The sequence below is a fragment of the Nymphalis io genome, chromosome 13 (assembly GCF_905147045.1).
Source record: "Nymphalis io chromosome 13, ilAglIoxx1.1, whole genome shotgun sequence".
Lineage (NCBI taxonomy): Eukaryota > Metazoa > Arthropoda > Insecta > Lepidoptera > Nymphalidae > Nymphalis > Nymphalis io.
This window is the reverse complement of record NC_065900.1, coordinates 10,706,550-10,728,675: the sequence shown is the minus strand read 5'-3', so window position 1 is coordinate 10,728,675 and position 22,126 is coordinate 10,706,550. Positions and strand designations below refer to the sequence as shown.

Genomic DNA, 22,126 nt, shown 5'->3' with positions numbered 1-22,126 from the left:
ATACAAAAACACTAACAACTTTTATCTTCGAATAGATATTTAACAATTTATTTGAAAAGAAAACAGTTTATTGTTGCTCGTAAATATAAATATTATTCATGTAACGTAGCCATTAATATAAATATAATATTAATATAAATAAATATTTTACTATATAGTTTACTCTTAATTGAATTAAGAACGAACATTTCAAGAATGACTACAAGAAACGATTTCACGTTTCTTGTAATAGTTCTTGAACGGTTCAATAAAATATCACAACATCAATAAAATTCTAGACTTCACTTTTTGAAACTATATATTATGATAATACAAAAACACTAACAACTTTTATCTTCGAATAGATATTTAACAATTTATTTGAAAAGAAAACAGTTTATTGTTGCTCGTAAATATAAAAATATTTATAAGAAGTCGAACGCTTTCAGTAATATATTATTTGCTAAAGCTTTAAATTTCTTTACTTACTACTTAAATGTATGTTAAAGTGTTGTAATTATTAACAATATGAACATATGATTGTAATTAGACGTTCTTTTAAAATTAAAAGTAATCACTGCTTTTATTGCTCGAAACGGTTTCTAGTTCACAATGAAATGTTTTAATTTTACGTTAACAATATTTACGACTGTAAAAAATATAGTCAAGACTTTGAATTGAAATCTTAATGATTATGTTTGACTTGAGATTTAACGATTTTTCCTTCAATGGTCCATATCTTAGCTAAACAGCCTTTGTTATCACTGTTGCAGACCCAACGCGTCATGGGCCCTTTGCTGCCAGTCCACTTTCTGTATCTATACTTTCCCATCTGTATCACCGGATTTCCATTGCGAGATAAAACAAATACCGCTTCTGAAATTAAAATTTAGATTATTAAAAAAACTTTAGTATATAAGGCATATTGCTTACAAAAAATATAGAGTATGTCATTGTATTTATAACAAATCTGCTGAACATTTTTCATTTGCTAAATCGAGCATAGAAGTACGAAATGGGCATGCATGTGAGAACTACGACCAACATAACAGTTTGATTGTCAAATGAATGAATACAGCTTTATCTTCATCATTTTTCATTAGGATTTTGTTCCTGTCATTAACGTTTGATAAACAAATTGTTTATTTTTATTATTTTCATGGCATTATGGCACATGGCAGAACTGTATAATGTCGTCATTTCGTGTAATGATGAGAGCTCGGCAGCCGATGCCAGTTTCCACGCATACCCAAAGTGCTCTTATCCCTTTCGACCTAGTCCATTTATTATACCGATTCACACCAAATCGTATAACTGACCTCCCAAACCTGGTCTTCGTTTAAATAACTTCTCGTTTTGATAGACCTTTAACGAACACATAATTTAATTTTCAAATCGTCTCCAAGTGATTTAGATATATTTACACGGTTAGGTTTCAATAAGAAAAGAGGTATTAAATCAATTAGTTTATTATTACTTTTCATTTTCTAAGCACAATCGATTTTCAAAGTGTTTATTAATATAATTATGCTGCCTTCACCAGGCGTAGATCACAAGATTTACATTTCTAACAATGTTTTATGAGTAAAATCTTTGAATTATCCAAATATTTTTTTACAAAAATATATATAGTATGTATTATATGTTTTAAAAAAAAAATTATTTGCATTTGGGATACCGTTGTTAAAGAATCATCACGTATTTTCGGTTCAAAAGAAAAGTGATAAAAGTAAAACTTTATTTGTATCATTTACTTTTCGGTTACTTAAACACAGCTATCAACGTTTATTAGAATACAATGTATTAGCTCTTACAAAACTTAATTTTACTTTGTTCAGCAGTGAAACTGACAATATATTTGATAATATTTTATAGCACACAAATCGTTTTTGCTCGACCATGTTGAGCTGTTTAGCAATTAAGTGTTTTGGAAACAAATTCACTGGTACTGCATAGTAAGTTCTTTTATTTTTAGTTCAGACACACAAACTGAAAGTGGTGCTTAATATATTATACGACGTCAAATTGTGACAAAGATATCCACTCAATAAACTTTATAATTTATAGATGCGTGTGTGCGTTTGTCAGTATGATGTGATGATATCATATACAGATTCAAAAATATTATTAAAATTACATTTAGTTTTAAATAAAAGCATGCATTTCTACACTGACCAGCAGTGTGAGTTGAGAAATATGGCCATAGTTTAAGCCTTACTTACAAATATATAATAAAATAGTTTAATATATAAATATTACTACAACCTATTAGTTAACATATTTTATTTTATTTCCTAACTAAAGGCAATGTTTATTAGTATATTACTCAATTGATACTTATACTAAATCGTAGGTGCCTTATTTATAAATTTTTGGTTACATATTTATCGGTTCAGAAATTAATTATACCTGGAGTTTCATTCTCAAATACACTTTATTTTTCGGTAACAATGCCATTGTTCAGATTTTGGCTACAGATGGCTGAGAGTCTCAACGGATATAGCCCATTGATAGTACGACCAAAGGGTAATTTTGGACAGTTATCTCATAAATCAGCAAAGGCTTAACAAACACTCTGAGGTAAGGAATTGTAGCTCCAGGTTTTTACTAATAATTTCTTAGCAGAAAAATGCAATATCTTTATAAAGAACCGACCCGAGATTTGAACCCGAAACGAAAGCCGAATGCGCTAATCACGAGGTGTGCAAAGTATTTAAAAATTAAATAAGATTTATCTGACCTACTATATGGCTAAAATATAATAAATACTAAATTGGCTGTTACAGTCTTGAGTTAAAGCTATCCAATAACCTAGACTTTAAATTATGACGATTTAATACTTTCACAGTTTATAATAAATTTACATCAAACCAAATATAAGTGTTATTTGGGAATATGGATACTATACATAGGGAACTGGATACCACATCATATTAATATACAAATGCATTGGCATTTTAATTTAAATTCCATTTTTTAAACTAGAATCAAATGTACCTATATATTATATTACATATATCACTGGTTGTTTATTAATGTTATATTAATAGATTTTTTAGTAAATAACGATACATACATTTATGATTAAAATAAAACATGTTTGATTAGGTAAATTATTTTAAATGCAATAATGTAAATAATAATTTAAGCTCAATTATAGATTTTAAAAAACTACACTATAACAAAATTGATACAAAACTTCACAAGAAATAATTCAAGTAACATTGGCAAAGTAATTGCTTATCGGGGTCACTTGATGGTAACGTTTACACATTAATTTCATTTCAGCGAAAAAAGTATGAAAATATCAATTTTTAGTTATATCAGACTGACTATTAAAATATATATAAATAATCATATGTTTTTATGAGTTATCTTTATTCCTGCTAAATCATACTCAATCACGAATGTGTGTGGAAGTTTCTCGCACGAACTATGACATTATCAATGGTGGTGATGGTGGCGCGGCAACCCATCTGGTTCTTAACACAGGTCCATCGCACGTGAGGAGCCCTGCTGTAACTCCACTTGTTGTACCGATATTTGCCGAGCACCATCACAGGGTTGCCGAAACGAGTTGTCTCGAATCTCACTAGAAATAAAAAGCCGTTAATGCAACCACCTGAATAAAAAACTCACTAAGTAACTACCTGCTTCGGCAAGTCATTCTATGTATTGTTTCACTAAAACATCACAAAAGAAAATTTATAATTTTACTTGAGCAATATTCAGAAATATATTGTAATACATTTGTTAAGAGTCTTTCCAAATATACATTTAATAAAGAATATCAATGATTGTGGTCACTTTTTATCTTGATAATAGTATCATCGAATGTAACAACGGTAGCTCGGCAGCCAGTCGATACTCTCGTGCAGTTCCAACAACCACGCGGTCCCTTACTGTCGCTCCGTTTGTTGTACCTGTACCCATTGAATTCTATCACTGGTTTTCCAAATCTAGACAATGTAAAAACAGGTCCTGAAATTTAGAATTATTTTTCTCTGTAAACATTCAACAAATAAGTTGCATTTAAATTAAACTACTTAAACGCTTTATTTAATCCATGCAAAATATATTATAAAATTTTAATTATACATTGTACTCTAGTTATAGCTTATGCCGCTATATGCTTCGCCCGCGTGCTATGAGGAGAGGGGCATGTGTCAAGTATAAAAAAATCTTTAGCTGTGAAAGCGTAACAAGCAGACCGAGTTACTTTGTCATTTATAATATTAGGAAAGTATAGATTGTCATCATAAACTAAAGTGTGTGCGAAATTTCAGCTTGATTGCTATATTTTACACAACACACGTGTGTTCATGTCAATTTAAAATAAAATCCTGTAAAGATTGTTTTTGTTTCACATTTTCTGTAATATATAAGTATAGAATAGAATATAATTTCACTAATTTTATATTTCAAGAGTGGTATACCAATTACAAGTATTTATGTTATTATCTGCAGAAGCAAGTTGAAATTAAATTAGTGCAAAATCAATCGTGACCCAAAGAGACGGAGAATGTAATGAAAATTTTTAGTAGGTATCCCGGTGCACTAGGGAGCACCAAGTGCCCTAGATCTCAGCGTGTCCCACATACCATACCCCTTTCGCATAGGGGAATCAAGTAAGTGCGCGGTTTCAGCGAAATAAAAAATTGTAATTGGGAATAAACAATAATTTATTTAATTAATTATGCCTTTTAATGTATTTTTCTTCGCCGATTTTTTATCTTCTTCAATTATTATAAACTAATAAAGATACTGCTTATTTATTTCAACTCTATCGTCCAGCCAATAACGAGTTATCAAAAGTACAATACTCCACTCAAAAGTTACAAATACCATTGATATTTTACAACTGTCAACACTAATTTCACAATTCACATATGATTAAATCTCATACAAATTCAATTTAGTTTATTAAAAAAGGTCTTAATGCTCTTAATATGAATTATGTTTTTCTGGCCAATTTCGGTCACGGCGGCTATTCTCAACGGAGTATGTCCAATGGCAATAGACTATATTATACAATATTTTGCTAATATCAACTTTACAATGACGTTTTTAAGTGTTTTAATACTTTTACAAAATAAAAGTCATATTTATTTGTGGAATGTTTCTTGTGAATTCGTTTCGAATTTAATGTTTGTGTGCATTTTTTGTTCTGACAATAAAATCATCAATGGTGACTACCGTGGCTCGACAACCGTAACTCTTCTTAGTACATATCCAAGTAACTTTTGAGTCTTTAGATCGATGATACATTCCATAGCGATGTGCCCCAATACACAATATCTTCCTACCATTACTAGACGGTTCGAAATGAGGACCTGAAATATAAATCATATTTAATACGGCAACACGATTCACTATCACTTGATTGGAAAAATGATAGATTGCAATGCATAAGACTATTCTTTTAAGGATATTTAAAGATATAAAAATAAAACAACTTCCAACGTCCGTCAAAAAATATATTTTAAATAAAAATGGCATTTACTTTGCTTTTAGTTACGCTTATATAATAGTTTGTAATTAGAACATAATATAACAAAAAAAAATTGCAAACAAAAAAAAACATAAAAATTACAACTATAACCTTTTTATCATCAACAAAAAATCAACAACAAACAAAACCTTAACCAACAACAAAAATATTTTATAATTAAAGCTAATGATAACCAATATCAATAAAATATTTGTCATATTATTGTCAGGGTTCCATAAAATCTTGAAGCAACTTTCTTAGTTGAAAATATATTCATATAATACTTTAGTTACCCAATTAACCTATTTAAAATTATTTTTTTATTATTTATAATAATTTAGTGACATTTTGACTCAATATGTAATGCACTATTAATACCTAAGATCCATTTTGTATATATTCATTAATTAAGTTTGCTTATAGTTAATATAAACCTGTGTTTGTTAACATTACTATCAAATAAATATTATATGGTTTCTATAAGATTATTCATAAGCGTCATAACAATGTAAAGAATTATTGAAAAGAGGTAGAGAAGTAAGAAAGAAACGTGTATATATGTATAAATATTCCTACATCTTTGAAACGTTCATTTTGTTATATGTCATTAATAAATTCGAATTAACATAACAACTATCAAGTAGAAAATAAAAATAAAATAATAGTAAAAAAGTACAAAAATTTGAACACTTTTTTTAGGATGTACATTTTAGTGATTGTGTTCCTCACGCGTAGCAACTATTATATCGTCTTTAGTGAACAAAGTTGCCTTACATCTCTTCTTATTGCAGCACCAACGTCCTCTACCACGTGGTCCCGATGAATAAAATTTATGCTTGCCTATTAAAATCACTGTTCTTCCGAAACGACTTTTACCAAAAACGGGAACTGGAAGGTAGAATTGCAACAGAATGTAAAAAAGCGAAGCGAATAATTAACATCTAAAAGGTAAGTAGAAAAAGAGGTTAAATTAAAAATAATACAATCAGCAAGCAAGAAAAATATAATAAAAAGTATTAGTAAATATTTTTTTTAGACTAATATAAATTAGTTAGCATAAAAATATATAAGTAACAAAAAACTTTCGTGGTTTTCTTAGTCCCTTAAATTAATTGTTATTTGCTTGTTTCTATTGTTACATAAATAAAATAAACAAGAAAGGTTTTAGAGAAACAGAAAAGCCAAAGCAACCAATGCTTAACAAGACTGTCATGATTTTTTGCCACTTAAAGAAAAAAGTCGTAATGGAATATAAGCAATACAAATACAATAATAAATATTAGTTTCAATAAACACCTGTGATGTAATAAGCTTAAAGAATAAAGAAAAACCTTCATAAACATTGAATTCATATGTTACGTTACTTAAAAGGAAACGCATGGCAAGCAACCTTTAGACATACCCAACCCATGCAAGCTTCCATCCTTATCCTAAAACTAAAGGCAAAATTTATTAAGCCTTTAAACTAAGAAATATTACCTATTACTATTATTACCTTCAAAGTAAAAAATAATAATCTATAAAATTCAAACCAAAAACAGTAGTAGTAGTTAAGAAGTTACAACTAAAAAAATAAAATTACAACCCAGTTAATAATTGCGACCTAAAGCCACATAGTTTATAATATTGTAATAACGAAATTAAGAAAAAAAAACTGGACTGAACTGAAAATCTGGACACCGCGATTCAGTAATTGAGGTATTTAGCACACCGTCATCTATGGGTTAATGGCCCCAACATAAATTATAACATAAAAAATACATACGTTTTCATAACTTTTGATAGACACAACCGATTTTGACGAAATAAGGATAAACGGAACCTTGAAATACTTCTTATAAAAAAAATCAGTTATTTCAATTTGTAATTTTTTGACGTTTCAAAGATCAGCCCGGACAAACACACCGACATATAGACAAAAATAAAATAAACAGAAAGAAACGGGTAGGTATAACGCTATTTTATTATGCCATGACATTTTTTGCCATTTCACTCTACTGTAAACCGCGTAAAGGTTTGGCTGGTATTGGTTTTGGTAACTTGCAAATAGCCATATTAACTTTAAAATAGGTACTTTTTTGAAACCACACACAAGTTTATTTATTTGCATAGATCAGTGATTATGTCGCCGTACAAAGCTTATAATTTTGTCATCGACCGTGTAGACCGTCGCTCGGCATCCTAATGAATTTCTACAGCATCTCCACCTAAATTTAGGTCCTTTGCCAAATACTCTGTGGAAACGATAAACCCCCACCTGCATAACTACATTCCCACGTTTTGTCGGAACAAAAATTGGAGATAAATCTGAAATACAAATTTGGATTTTTTTAACATGATATCCATCAGTTTATTCCTTGTTTGTTTTAATATAAACAACAATCTTAATAGCATTTCTGTAATGAAAGTCGTGGTAAGGATTATTGTTAGTGAGCATTTATCAGAAATCCTATTGTTTAAAGGAAATACTTTATTTGTCTACGTTCTGGTTTGGAGAGAGAAAGAGAATAAGACCGCATCATTTTCATCTGTGGAAAATATTTTGGATTTTAAGATTGGCAACGTATATTGCACACAGGACTGACAATTACTATGACAAAAAGAAACATACAAAGGTTTTATATATATATTATATTTAGTCTAATACCCCGTTTATTTCTCATTGTTCTTATAAATATAAATATATAAAGGATCTTACTTATATAAACTTATTCAACTTAAACTGCTTATCGTTTTTATTTCAAAGGCTATCGCTACATAGAAACAAGAAGTTTAGTTGTAATTCTTTATACAAAAATCTTAAAATAAAGATAAAAATTACAACTACATTCAAATAAAAAATAACAATTTTACTATGACTTTTACTGTAAATGTACAAATATATGTTTGTAGACACACGTGCAGACGCACTAAATCTTAAAGTTGCAGTATAGGTAAAGGCCGATTAGACGAAGTATTAGAAGATGATATTAAAAAACTAGGGCGTCCAAAGTACTTAAATGTAACTAATATACATTATAATTTACAGGAATATTATCATTGTCACTGAAGAGGTAACTTATTGTAAAATACAATATTAATTCCAATTTCTTAAATTCTTTTTACCAATTTACGACTAACGGCTGGTTTCTGAGAGGCTAATCAAATGATTATGATATCCTTTAGAGGTATTTGGTAACGGCGATCATTCTCAATATTAACACAGGAAATGGAAAAAAATCTTGACAGAAAATTTAATAAAACATTTATTGGCCAAAACGATGTTCTGTACCAAGGACCCCAGGATACGTGTTAACGTATGTGGTGACAGAAATAACCACTACCGCATAGTTTTGCCGCTATGATGATGTTAATTTTTTAGTGTGGTTCACAAAATTTGTTACTATTCTTTCGAGTAGTAATTAACAGACAATATGTTTTAGTATGTGTTTATTAGTATGTATGTGTTTTTAACACTTCATTAAACCGAGTAACATTGATCGTCTTTTCGGATAACCTTATTAGACATGAGCCAAGCAAGTAGATTTATATGTGATTTCAAGATAAGCTGTAAATGTTAGGTATTTTGATATTAGACAATCAAAATGTTTTAATCGGCGATTAATTTGTTCATTTATTATACCATTAGAACCTTAAAACCAGCCAGAAGACTTACACAAATCATAAGTTATCAATACATCATTTTATTAGGCCATCCAAAAGGTGTTTCTTAAAATATATTTTAATAAACATTTTACATTTTGCCTCTCTACACTACCCTTCTTTAACAATTGAACTACCCTCGTCCTCTTACCTGACGGGAGTTAGTTGAAATAGAGGTAGACAATGTGTCTAATAGCTAAGCAATATTAATTGTAATTTCTTAATATAATCGAACGTAAGTGAGGCACGCAGACGTCAGATAGAGAAATATTTGTATTAAATAAAACTTTCACGACAAATAAAAAAAACAATAACTTTGCTTATGAAGTATGGCATAACTTGAATCTAATCTAAATATACCAATCAAATGTATACCTTTTTCCATTTAATATAAAATATTCTGTTGGAATTACTATATTTATCTAAGTTGGTAATTGAAACTACATATTATCTCAACAACTAGTATATTATATGACTTATTGTAATAAACTTAAAATTATTTTCATATATGAATGGTATGTATGCATATCACCTTAGCAGTGTTTACATTAGACGATTGCCCTTTAAGTTAGTAAGCAATCATTTGCCTTAGTGAATTTTTGTTTGAAGGACGCTCTCGTAAGCCATGGTACAGTAATAGGGGACAGCAATTTAGGCCCCTGTTAATTAGTACAGTATAAAGTATTTCGCAGTCAGAGGTGACCAGCTACCATCTGTCTGCCGTCCAGATCTAAATTCATGAAGATAACATCGGGTCAATATAAGCATAAAATTGTGATCTACATTTGTTAACACTGCTTTACTTTGAACATTATATTGACAACAGATTCATTAGGTAATGTTTTATTCCTACTTTCTTGTTATCTTAATTGTTTTTAGTACTCTACCTAAATTATTCCATTTATAGGATAATAATAAAATTATTTAACAGTATAAAAGTACTTAATTATTTTTGTCTATTAAAATATAGAAATCTTATAGTTTTTAGTTTATTATAAAAATATAAAATTTAAACTGTAGTTTAAGACTCCTTATTAATCTTATAATGTAATGATTTTATTAGTGGTTGTGTTCATTTTTTGTTTTTATTATGATGTCATCCACAGTAAATAATACCGCTCGACAGCCGTGTGGAGTTTTGTTACAAACCCAGCGTATCTTCGGGCTCTTGGCACTCTGGGAGGCTTTAGTGAAACGATAAGTACCAATCAAGATCACGGGGTTTCCCAAGCGACTCTTTCCGAATATTGGAACTGAAAAATAATACTTTATTAAGTGAAATTTCATTTTTATTTTTAGGCGTTTTTTATGAGCTTAATATAAGACTAACATTTTAAATAAAAGAGTTATTATGTCGAGTAACTTTATTAGAAAACATATATACACGTATCAATCACCAGAGTATACCAGCAGATTTACACATATGATCTGAAAGTCGAGAAATGAGTCGGGACTCAGCAGTATTATAGTGGCACAGGCTTACGACGTATTTAATTTGTTGAATTTATTATTTATAGAGTACAACATTAGTTAATTAGTGACAAAGTCTTTAGGTGTAATAGATATTTTCCTAAAAAATATTTAAAATTGTGATTATTAATACAATAGTGAATTTATACGATAGCATGATTACGTCTAAAATAAATTTGAAGATCACTCAATGATTATGTTCATTCACAGTCTTCACAATTTCATCATCAATGGTGACGATTGACACCCGACACCCAGCTGGGTACTTCACACAGTACCACCTCGCTTTCGGCCCTTTGCAGGTGTTTATTTTATTATATCGGTAACCGCCGAGATTCATCACGTAGTTACCGGTACGTGTCTTCTCAAATGTTGCAGAAACTGGAAATGATAAAAATACCGTCTCATAATCAATCATTCACAGCGAAATACTTTCTCTTCCCTACTACATCTACGATGAGAGGCAAGATGTTTTTAGAAGCTAACATTAGCAGGTGAAGATCAAATCTTGCTATAAAAGTTTATACCAATTCTTTAAAACTTTTGCGTTGACGGTACTCATACATCGTCGTACGTTGGTGTACTAACTAATTTTATTTTCATTTCAGTAGGTAGATCAAAAAATAATTGTTTAATTAATTTTTTTAAGTAATTATACTAATTGTCAATAAAATAATTAATATTAGCCTTAGAAGTCTTTTATTTTAATCATTTATTCAAAGTTATAGAAAATCTGAGTTATTTTTTTTTATTTTTTATAATTTAACTTTTTTGACTGATTCGATAGATACAACATCGTTTACTTTTCTGGGTACACTTATCATGTTTCTTAATTCACATCTTGTAAAACTCGAAAGCATCGCGTTAAATATAATCAGCTGATGACCATTTAATGATTATGTTCATTTATGATCTGTAATATCTCATCATCAATGGTCATGATTGACACTCGACATCCGGCCGGGTACTTCACGCAGTTCCACCTCACCTTTGGCCCCTTGTACCTCTTTATTTTGTTATATCTGTAACCGCCGAGCATCAATACGTAGTTACCCGATCGTGTCTTCTCAAATGTTGCTGAAAATGGTAATGATAAATGTGTTTCACTTCGTACTATACCTATTGACAGAGTAGAAAAAAAATATGGTATCACTGTCATGGAAGATATTCAGAACCTTAAATCAGCTCAAACAACAGTTTGCGCTGTTTACATTTAAATGTTGACCTTAAGGTCACTCGCAAAATTTTTATTGTTTCAGTACGTGGATTAAAAAAAAAATTAAACAGGTTTTCTTAAATTAAATTTTTATTTACTATGATTTAATATCAGCAATGCAAACTTGTATTTTAGTCGTTTTAAGGTTTTATTCTTTGGAATAGACCTAACTATTAAGACTGATTTGATGATACAATATATCTTACTGTGTGTATGTATAAATCCTTTAAATATACATATTATTATACATACATTGGGTAAATATTGGTTCAATTATAAGCAGCTAAATATCATTCAATGATTATGTTCATTTGTGATCTTCAATATCTCATCATCGAAGGTTACGATTGACACGCGACAGCCGGCGGGGTACTTCACGCAGTTCCACCTCCCCTTTGGCCCTTTGTATTTGTTTAATTTGTTGTATCTGTGGCCGTCGAGTATCATCACATAGTTACCCGTCCGTGTCTTCTCAAATGTTGCTGAAACTGGAAACGATACTAGTACAGCCACAATCCATTACTCGATAAATAACGTCCGAGATCTCTCGTATGATATACCAGTTAATATACATATTGTAAGTAATACTACACACTTTTTTTATTATATAGTATTTTGGCATTATTTTAGCACAACATTATATCAACGGATGGCGCTGTAAGTCATTAGTCCACGCAATCTCTCAGTATCGTATTTAATTTATTTATTTAATGTATTGCCAATAGATGGTGTTGTAATTTACTTTCTTTAAAATAGTTGTGTAACTAGAGGCAACAATTGCAAACTGCCGTCATAAACTGATATTTTAAATAGGTACCATTGTAAACCTTCTTGGACTTTCATTCATTCCACGAACCTCTTGTCAAACGAAAATAAAAGGAAATTGCAACCGATATTCAATTTTTTATTTCACGTCGTCGACAACAGTAGGTATGCCTTTTGTGAAAAAATAAAAATAGATATCGTACAATATTTATTTTAACTGTTACATTACGAGCAGACAGACGCTCAGTCAGTGGATGCTTTGAAAGAAGTAATTTATTAAGACATAGATGATAATTTTAAATATTTAACTTATATATATATCCTTATTACACTGTATCTACTATTTGATATTTATTCATTTGGATTATCAAAAGTGGTAACATTAAAAAATTATAATTTACAAGTTATTTTTTTTATTTAGCTTGAACTCGTTTTTTTTTTAATGAATTTAATTCTAATCGTGATTATGAATCAAATGCGCCTTAACAACCTGTCCCTCGATAGTTCTTATAAACGCTTTGCACTTGGTGCGAGTCCTGATGGAACATTGCCATCTTTTCTTTTTGCCGTACTCCTCTTGTTTGGAGAAACGATGATTACCTACAAGTAACATTTGTGTTCCGCGAGACGTGGTAATTGTTTGAACTGGAAAAAATAAACACAATTATTCACCAACAACACTTATTTACAATTTAACATTAAAATAAAATTGTATAAAATAAACACAATTATTCACCAACAACATGTATTTACAATTTAACATTAAAATAAAATTTTATAAAATATGTACTAAAGAATAATTAAATTTATATACCTTAACATTAATTGCGACCATACTAACTACTACTACATTAAGATAATATTTAAGCATTTATGGAATATTTTTAATCATATTATTTTTTATAGATTTTCATAAAATATAATATAAAATAACATAAGCACATTAAATTTAGCACGATATAAGTACTTGGTATATGAACATAGCACACAACAAAAAAACTGAAAATCCCATTTCAATTTAAAAATAATCTATGACTACATACGGTCTTGAAATCTAAAAAGGATAGAGAAGTCATCAGCCCAGTACTGATCTTCTATTTTAATAAATGTTTACCGTTATTTTCAATTACTTTTATTTCTTTAAAAATTCTTCAACTTATCCACAAAAAACTATTAAGCTAACTTAAATAAATAAATAAATATATATATATATATATATATATCATAGCCACTATATATATATATATATATATATATATATATATATATATATATATTTTAACTAGTGGCTATGATCTAAGTACACAGCTACGACCGTGCCTTCAATAGTCTTAACGAAGGCTTTGCATCTCATTTTGGACTTCATTGAACAGTGCCATCTTGTCCTAATTCCAGTTTCCTTTCCTTTGTAGAACCGATGTCCTCCCACTAACAACATGTACGTACCACGATTTGTCCTAATATTACTCACTGGAAACATAATTAATCGTTACGAATATTAAGGACTTAAATAAGAATACTATCAGATGATAATTAAACGTGTAAAAATATTTGTATTAAATGCACAGCACAGGTTTGTTTGTAATCAGAATCATTTGACGTAGCGCAGCGATGAGTTATTTTTTTGTAGTAATTAACAACTTAATTACAATATGTACATTCAAATTAAATAATTAAACTAAACAATTGTCTTCGGAATTTTCAAAGAATGTGTAAACAAGTAAAACGCCTACGAATAAAGAACGCCTACGATAAATACAAAATAAAGAATTCGACCAGTTGCCCAGTTTAAGTGTGATTGAGCGACAAACATTCAAATAAACAAACTTTAATACGTGACATAAATATGTATTATATGTATAACACAAAACTGTTTTCATTAGCATTACAGAATATGCAGTACTAATGTTTTTTAGATGAAATGTATCGTTGAGGAAATGTCATAAATATATTTTTCATTTATGTATATTCAAATAAATTTATTATAAAATTGATTGATTGTTGCCTTGCAGATTTTACGATCAACAATCAATTACGGGTAATGAAATGAAACGATATTTAAAAATCAATAATACACGTATATATATGTTCTATGTAGGCAAAAATATTAAAAATAAACATTACTCACGATTAAATATGAATAAAAGCCTTTAACTATTTATCCACCACCAAAACCTTAAGTAATATTTAAGTTAGTAACTCTGTGCAAGATTCCTGATGAAGTTAATTTTGAACTACAAATCTTTTCAACTATATGTTAACACTTACATCTACCCATCCTTCGTATAAACAAAATGTAAAACTACCCTATTATTTGATTTATTAATATCTACTTTATAATTTATTTTATTATTAATAAAATTTCGCTCTCGAGCCTCGTATGTTCGTAACATTTTAAAAAGAGCAACTGCAGTAGGAAAAGCACCGTTTCGTCAGAAGCAAATGTCGTAAAACATTTTCTAAAATTTCAAATGTCCATAAAAAACCTTCGGAGGTTTTCACATTGTTCATACCTATATAGTACTATATATATTAAAAAATCATTTCATCTGTAGTGTTTCGTTGACATAACAAGAGAGCATTGAGAATTGACGTATATGTAAAACAGCTTCAACAATTAGGAACGAAGCCGCAAGGAGTTTGTTTTGAAAAAGCCCACAAGGGCGTATCTATTCATTAGCACTGTGCACAGAACAGCTGAGTTCAAAGTTTCTCTCGTTTAAAAACTTCAGAATAGCATTAAAATCTATTAGCGCTAGTGTGGGCTAAAGGGTCATGGAATCCCCAGACTCTGACGATAGCGTTGTCCATGGTATGCAACGAAGCTCTGCAACCAGCTTTGGCCTTCACGCAGACCCATCTTGTCCTGCTGCCGTATTTATTCACCCTATTAAAACGATACTGTCCAATCATTATCACTGGGTTTCCACGCTGCGACTGTGCAAACACCGGATTTAAATCTGAAAGAAATTCTTTCGTTAACACCGGTAAGTACTAAAACTGACTCATGCTCTAGAGATGGAACACATTAAACGACAAATAAGATGAAAAGCTTTATTGAATCTGAGAACATTACATCTGGTGCATATGTGTATACCTATACTTATCGTGTACAATCGATATATTGTTTATATTAAATGCAAAATCGTCTACTAAAAGCTAAACTCTAAAAAGGCATAGAATCATTTGAATTTTATTAATTATTAAAATCCTTGTTCAGGCAAAGACGCATTAAACACTTAGATTAAAGAAGAATACTCTCGTCATATACGTTCTAAAATTTCATTCAAGGAAACATTACATTATATACCATATTCACCGTCTCAGAATGTCGCTAACAAAGTAAATATTCGATCTGAATAATGAATAATTTGATAAAATAACTAAACCATATATAATATAATATACAATTTATAAAAATTCACTTTAACATGCTTCTTTTTGTGGTGACCTCCGGTGTTGTGGTATTCGATAGGTACAGTATCAATGCATGACCACTCGTACAAACAAATTAAGCTCATACCAAATGTAGGTTATAATGTAAGGCATCAAAATAATCATAATAGTACAAAACATGTATATTTGTTGAAAGAATTAAGTCTAATTTAAAAACACCAAAAATTCTTATGAGACAATTAATACAGTTATATATTATTTGTATATACTATACAATAAACTTTAATGGTTATGTGACCCCAAAATCTTCACAATAACATTATCGATGGTGGTGATGGCTGCTGTACAGCCTGCTTTTTTCTTAATGCACGTCCAGCGCACTTTCGAGCCCCAACACGCGTGCTTGTTGAATCTCCACTCGCCGATCTGCACCACCAAGTTGCCTCTCTGGGACAATTCAAACTTAGGCTCTGAAAAGAAAAATAGTGTTATTTTACCTGTTCTCTAACTTACTTTAATGTATTTGCTGTCTTCGTTACTTGAACAAAATCAAACAAATCTTACATACATTCGAGAATAGTGATTCGAGATTTATTTCACTTTTATTCTTTTATTTTCATTGAATTGTAAAATTATTAAAAAAACAACTTATTTTTATAAAATTTAGGAAGGCAAACATTCCAACGTGCTTCCTAGTGGTAAGTTATTATTGCTCTGTAAGAAATAAAAATCATTCATTATTAAAAATTCGACATCGTCAACCTTCGGATCCCTTGTACGTTACAATTAAACTACACTAGCTCACTTCCTCCCTTCTTATCCTTCTAACTAGTAGTACTACTACTACTACTCCCACCCAGGTAGAATTCGAAACCATCTTCAAACGTTTCTCAACTTTCAATATACCATAAAGGGTTTAAAAAAAATAAAACACATTGTTCGAAGAACTAACTTTAATGTAAATTCCATTAGACACAAATATTGTAATACAAACTGTCACATCTGAGATAAAAATAACATTAATTTTTCATAAAGCAAATCGATGTATATTTAACACTGTAGAAAACATTATGAACACTATATAAGGATATTTTATACTGCTACAAATATTTCAATACCTATTAAAATTTTACTACGCTACAGTTAAGAACTTCAAATCTAACGATAAGCTTAAGAGACATTTTATAATTTTTTCATGATAATTCATGACAATATTGTTGAAAGACATACTAATCGCAAAATTATTTGAAAATTTACAAATTTAAATTTGATTGTTTTTTTATTATTCGGTAAGCGAACGAGCATATGGGCCACCTGATGGATAGTGGTCACCAACGCTCATAGACCTTGCCATTGTAAGAAATGTTAACCATCGCTTACATCGCCAATGCGCCACCAACCTCGGGAACTAACATGTTATGTCCCTTGTGCCTGTAATTACACTGGCTCACTCACCCTTCAAACCGGAACACAACAATACCAAGTACTGCTGTTGTGTGGCAGAGTATCTGAGCAGTGGGTGGTACATATCCAGATGAGCTTGCACAAAGCCCTACCACCAGTAAAATTGAATTATGAATTCTTTACGAATTATTATTAATTATTTATTATTGCATGACCATGATCTTACGATAAAGCTTAATTAATATAGCATGATTAATGTTAACTTAATCAACAAAAAATATTGAATATTTCCTATAATCCCCATTATTTTTTACTACGTACTAACATCTAATTAAAATTAACTTCGTTGACTTTACGAACTACTATTAAAAATAGAAATAATTACTCTAAAAAGTCATATTTGAAAATGCACGCCTAATTATGAATTAATCTAGAAATATTCTTATATAAATTCTTATTTTAGATAAAACTTTAATATTATGTGTGTATGTTACAGGTATGTTAATAACACGACTTGAAATATATTATACTGAAAATATATATATTATACTTTGTCAAAAATGAATCAAGTTTAAAATAATTAAAAGCACAAAACTATCTTTAAGCACTATCTTTTGAGATAAGAAAATATTATTGCGTATATGTGTTAAACTCACACCGCGTTTTTGTTTCATTTAAGCTAATTTCTAAAAATCAATAATTAGCTAGAAATTAACGTATAGAGAACAAATTATTTATATAAAACCTATGAAAAGCGCTCGTTAAAAACCTTACTGCAGTAAAAATCCCAATTCAATCGATCGTACAATTAACTGTAATCAATGTTCTTATTATTCATTACTAGCTAATGCTCTTTAAATAATATATGTATTTAAATATTCGATACAACTCGTACGCCAACTTTAGGTTAGTACTTTTGCAGAAACCTTCGAACTGGTGCCAACAACAACTGTACAAAACTTCAACTTAATCGGATGTATGACGCGTGAACAATTTGAATACGAAAAAAATAACGTATTACTTATGATTTAAAAACACTTCTAGAAACTGTGACTCGAAATAAAGTTTCTATTTAGCCTACCAGATCATGTCTCCGGTCTGATCGCAATAAGTACATATGCTATATATAAATTAAGACTAAGTTGAAAAATTGAATCACTTATGTTAAAAGACTAATAGCGTCATAATGAAAGAAAGCATTTGTATCGATCACACAGGTGAATATACAAAGCCATTATGAGAGTTCAGACCTAAAGTACAATCGTATGCAATTAAATTTTGATCTGAACTCAATGAAAATGTTTTTAATGATTGTGCCAGCCGTTCAGTTTAATGAGACGATTATCAACGGTGACAGCCACACATCGGCATCCTGAACTCTTTCTCGCCGTGCACTCCCACCAGGTTTTCAGTCGTCTCGTGAGTTTCTTTATGAATCTGTAATTACCCCAAGCAATGGTGGGGTTTCCAAACTTCGTCATCTCAAACTTTATAGCGCCCGGCTGCTCTACAGCTGTTAACGGGAAAAATGTTACAATCAAATCCTTGACATTTAATCATTTTACTTAAAACTATCTATAGTAACCTATAAATATTAATGAAGGAAAGGAAGTATTAGTTGATAGATGTTGACTTAATTCATACATATTTTAGCAATAAAAGACAAAACCAGTTTTAATCTTTAATGCGAAATTTCAAATACAAAACATTACTATCGTGATGAGTACATTTTTTTTGATAACATTCTTTTTTGACGGCAAAACATATTTGTTATAGACATTAAGTTTACAAGTCCTAGGTTTTATTATTATTAACCACGCTTGATCACTTATTAAGAAATTTGATTACAAGAAATCTTGTTCGATTACTCATTATTTTTTTCATAATTGGATTAACATGGCTTTGTCTAAAGTATATTAGCAATAATATTTCTCCCTTTACCAAATTCTTTGATTAGAAGAATATCCTAGAGAAATACTGAAGTTCTAAAACGTGGTAATATGTAAAATCTTGCTTTCACACTAGCATACAACATATTTTTTTTATAAACTTCACACTTAATCAATCACAGTTGAAACTAAAAACATATTTTCTAAATCATTATCTTATTTATTATTATATATTAAAACATTGAAGTCTAACTATTCATTACAGACGAATTATTATTATTATATTTGTATGGAATTCCCAAACTAACTGTTGTTTTATACAAGATTCGTTTCAGAATTTTTAAGTATATCTTTTGCGCACTAACTTCTTACTTGTTGCAATTATTTATATAAGAAAGTTAGATCAGGATAAAATTACATAAACTTTAAAATAGATTATGATTATTATTTGATACATAAATACTTATCGCATTCTAACAGTTTACAATAGTTAAAGAAAACATGCCTAATATTTTGCATTTTCAAGCAATCCATAATGACTACCACATTATTATTATTTTTATATTTTTTTTGCAATTCCAATTTACTATTTTGCAATTAAACATCGGCACTCAACAGAGGTCACCTTGTTGCACTCGGCATGCGGAATTCGTTGGTATCTGCTGTCTACACAGTGACCGACCGACCATCACCATGACGTGCGTGTATATGAAAGACATTTAACTTGGATTACGATACTATAAAAAGTATGGCTTTACCTATGGTTATGATTGTTAGCAACTTGTACAATATTATTATCAATTGTTGTGACCTTCGCTCTGCATCCCCTCGCCTGGTTCACACATCGCCATTTCTTCTTAGACCCTGCTGTCGTTAGAAGGCAGAACTTAAATATACCGATACGAAGTTGTGGCTTGCCGAATCTGGATACAGAAAACCATGCATACTCGCAATCTAAAACAGTTGTAGAATTGATTATGAGAAACCAGAAACAAAATACCTTTTTGATAACGCCTATTGCGTTACTTTGAATTATCTTAATCAATTAATTAGACTTTTAACTATACAGATACATGTAAGCTGGACTCCGAGAACGAATCTGCTTATTGAGCTCACACAATTAACATTTTTTACAAAATTATGAGGAATGACAGTAAACCAAGGAAGAAACTAGCGTCCAAAGGCGTTATGGCTTTCCTTAATTACATGAACGCATTGTGCGACACGACGACACGAATTACATTAAGTGATTTCCTTACATACGTAGCTGATTTTACGACCCAATTCAGCTAACATTTTGGACATGACATAACAATTGTCTCTAATAGATGTGATTCCTTGATGCCGAAACATGAGCTTTGTGTTTTTGCTCAATGAGCTAATTTGTTTTTAGAGTTTAATAGCGTGCATACAATTAAGATAAGCGAAATGGTTTTGTATGATTAACTGTTAGCTTAAATGTAGTAATAAATCCTATAAGATTTATGTGAAAGAAGTAGGTACATAATGGATAAAGGAAGCTTTATTAACCGGTTGCAAACAATAATTAAGTTATTGATTTGGCTGTATTTTTTTCTTTGCACGATATCTTCGGCGATTATATTATATTAATGGATGGATAACCTTATATTTTATTGAATAAAAGAACACTATTAAAATATGATTTCCTTCACACGCCTCTTTCTCATTTGAACAACGCGCTTAGACCCTTTTTTATGTTATAGAGGGCAAACGGACAGGAGGCTGACCTGATGGAAAGTGACTACCACCGCCCATGAACATCTGCAACACCGAAGGCCATACATGAGCTTTGCCGACCATTGCTGAACGTACGTACGTAATGTAAGTAGTTGCTGAACGTAATATATTTACGACATAAAATCCGTTTTTATCAAAATATATATAATGTATAAAAATAAATGTTAATATTATTTTTCAAATAAATCTTATAGCATGTAGGCAGGCATATTTTAATTTATAACAATAATATATCAAATAGTGTTTAATATGGTCAACATTAATTCTTATTTACACTTAAATACTTAAGACCAAAAAGAAACATTGCATCTTTAAGAATTTTAGCACAAAAAGCAATATTATATTGGTATTACCACAACATACAATAATCTGATCTATTACTTACAACATTTTTAGACGTAAATAATTTATACAAAAACATATAAGGGATTGAAAATGGGATAATCTTTTGCCTATTTATCCTTTTCCTACTCAGGGTATACTTTATATGTCACATTTTTTAATCACAATTGCAAGAAGATTATAATAGTGCTAATAAAGTTGATGTACAATTTTCCATATATTTTTGGTCAGTATGGTCAAACATGCACACATATATACTATTAAAGCGTAATTATAACTAATAGTTTCAATGATACATTTGAGGTATATTTAAAATTTTCTTGAAAGATATATCATCAAAGAAGGAACCTACTATATCACCATCAAATCAATCAATTTAAGTAATATGGTTATGCTTATTTTTTATCGATACAACGACTCCGTCAATTGTGTTCACGCGTGCAATGCAACCCACTTTGTTGCATTTCCAAGATATTCTGCAGCCGTTCTGGTAGTTTTTGGAAAAGTGGACTCCTTGAAATAACAAGCGCATAGTGCCCTTAGTTGAGACGTATACCGTTGCACCTGTTATCAAAAACGTGATTAATGGTCGATAGCAATCATTCATAGATTTAAAACATAGGTTAATAAAAAATCTGATGATAATACTACAATTTATTTCACTCCAAATCGAAACAATTATTTTTTGTATAAATCTAACGTTAAAAAAATTCCTGTCCACACAGTAGACATAATATGGACTTTATCACGAGTCATATGTGAGAGACGGGACAG

The 22,126-nt window shown here is 30.0% G+C and overlaps 1 protein-coding gene across 36 annotated transcripts in view; it reads right to left on the bottom strand.

Moving 5' to 3' along the window:
- Positions 1–22,126, bottom strand: part of LOC126772691 (modifier of mdg4) — a 227,170-nt gene that overhangs the window by 153,062 nt on the left and 51,982 nt on the right. Inside the window, exons 5-6 of one of the 36 annotated variants that reach the window (XM_050493150.1) lie at positions 3,787–3,960; positions 3,366–3,571 (exon numbers count right to left, since the gene is read on the bottom strand). The exons of 33 other annotated variants lie outside the window; for them this stretch is intronic. In XM_050493150.1, the coding sequence (XP_050349107.1) occupies positions 3,381–3,571; positions 3,787–3,960 (365 nt within the window). In that variant the 3' untranslated portion in view covers positions 3,366–3,380. Of the gene's footprint in view, positions 1–3,365; positions 3,572–3,786; positions 3,961–12,229; positions 12,287–13,053; positions 13,209–21,769; positions 21,917–22,126 lie in introns of those variants that run through there. 2 more of the 36 variants (XM_050493202.1, XM_050493158.1) reach the window with 2 other exon arrangements.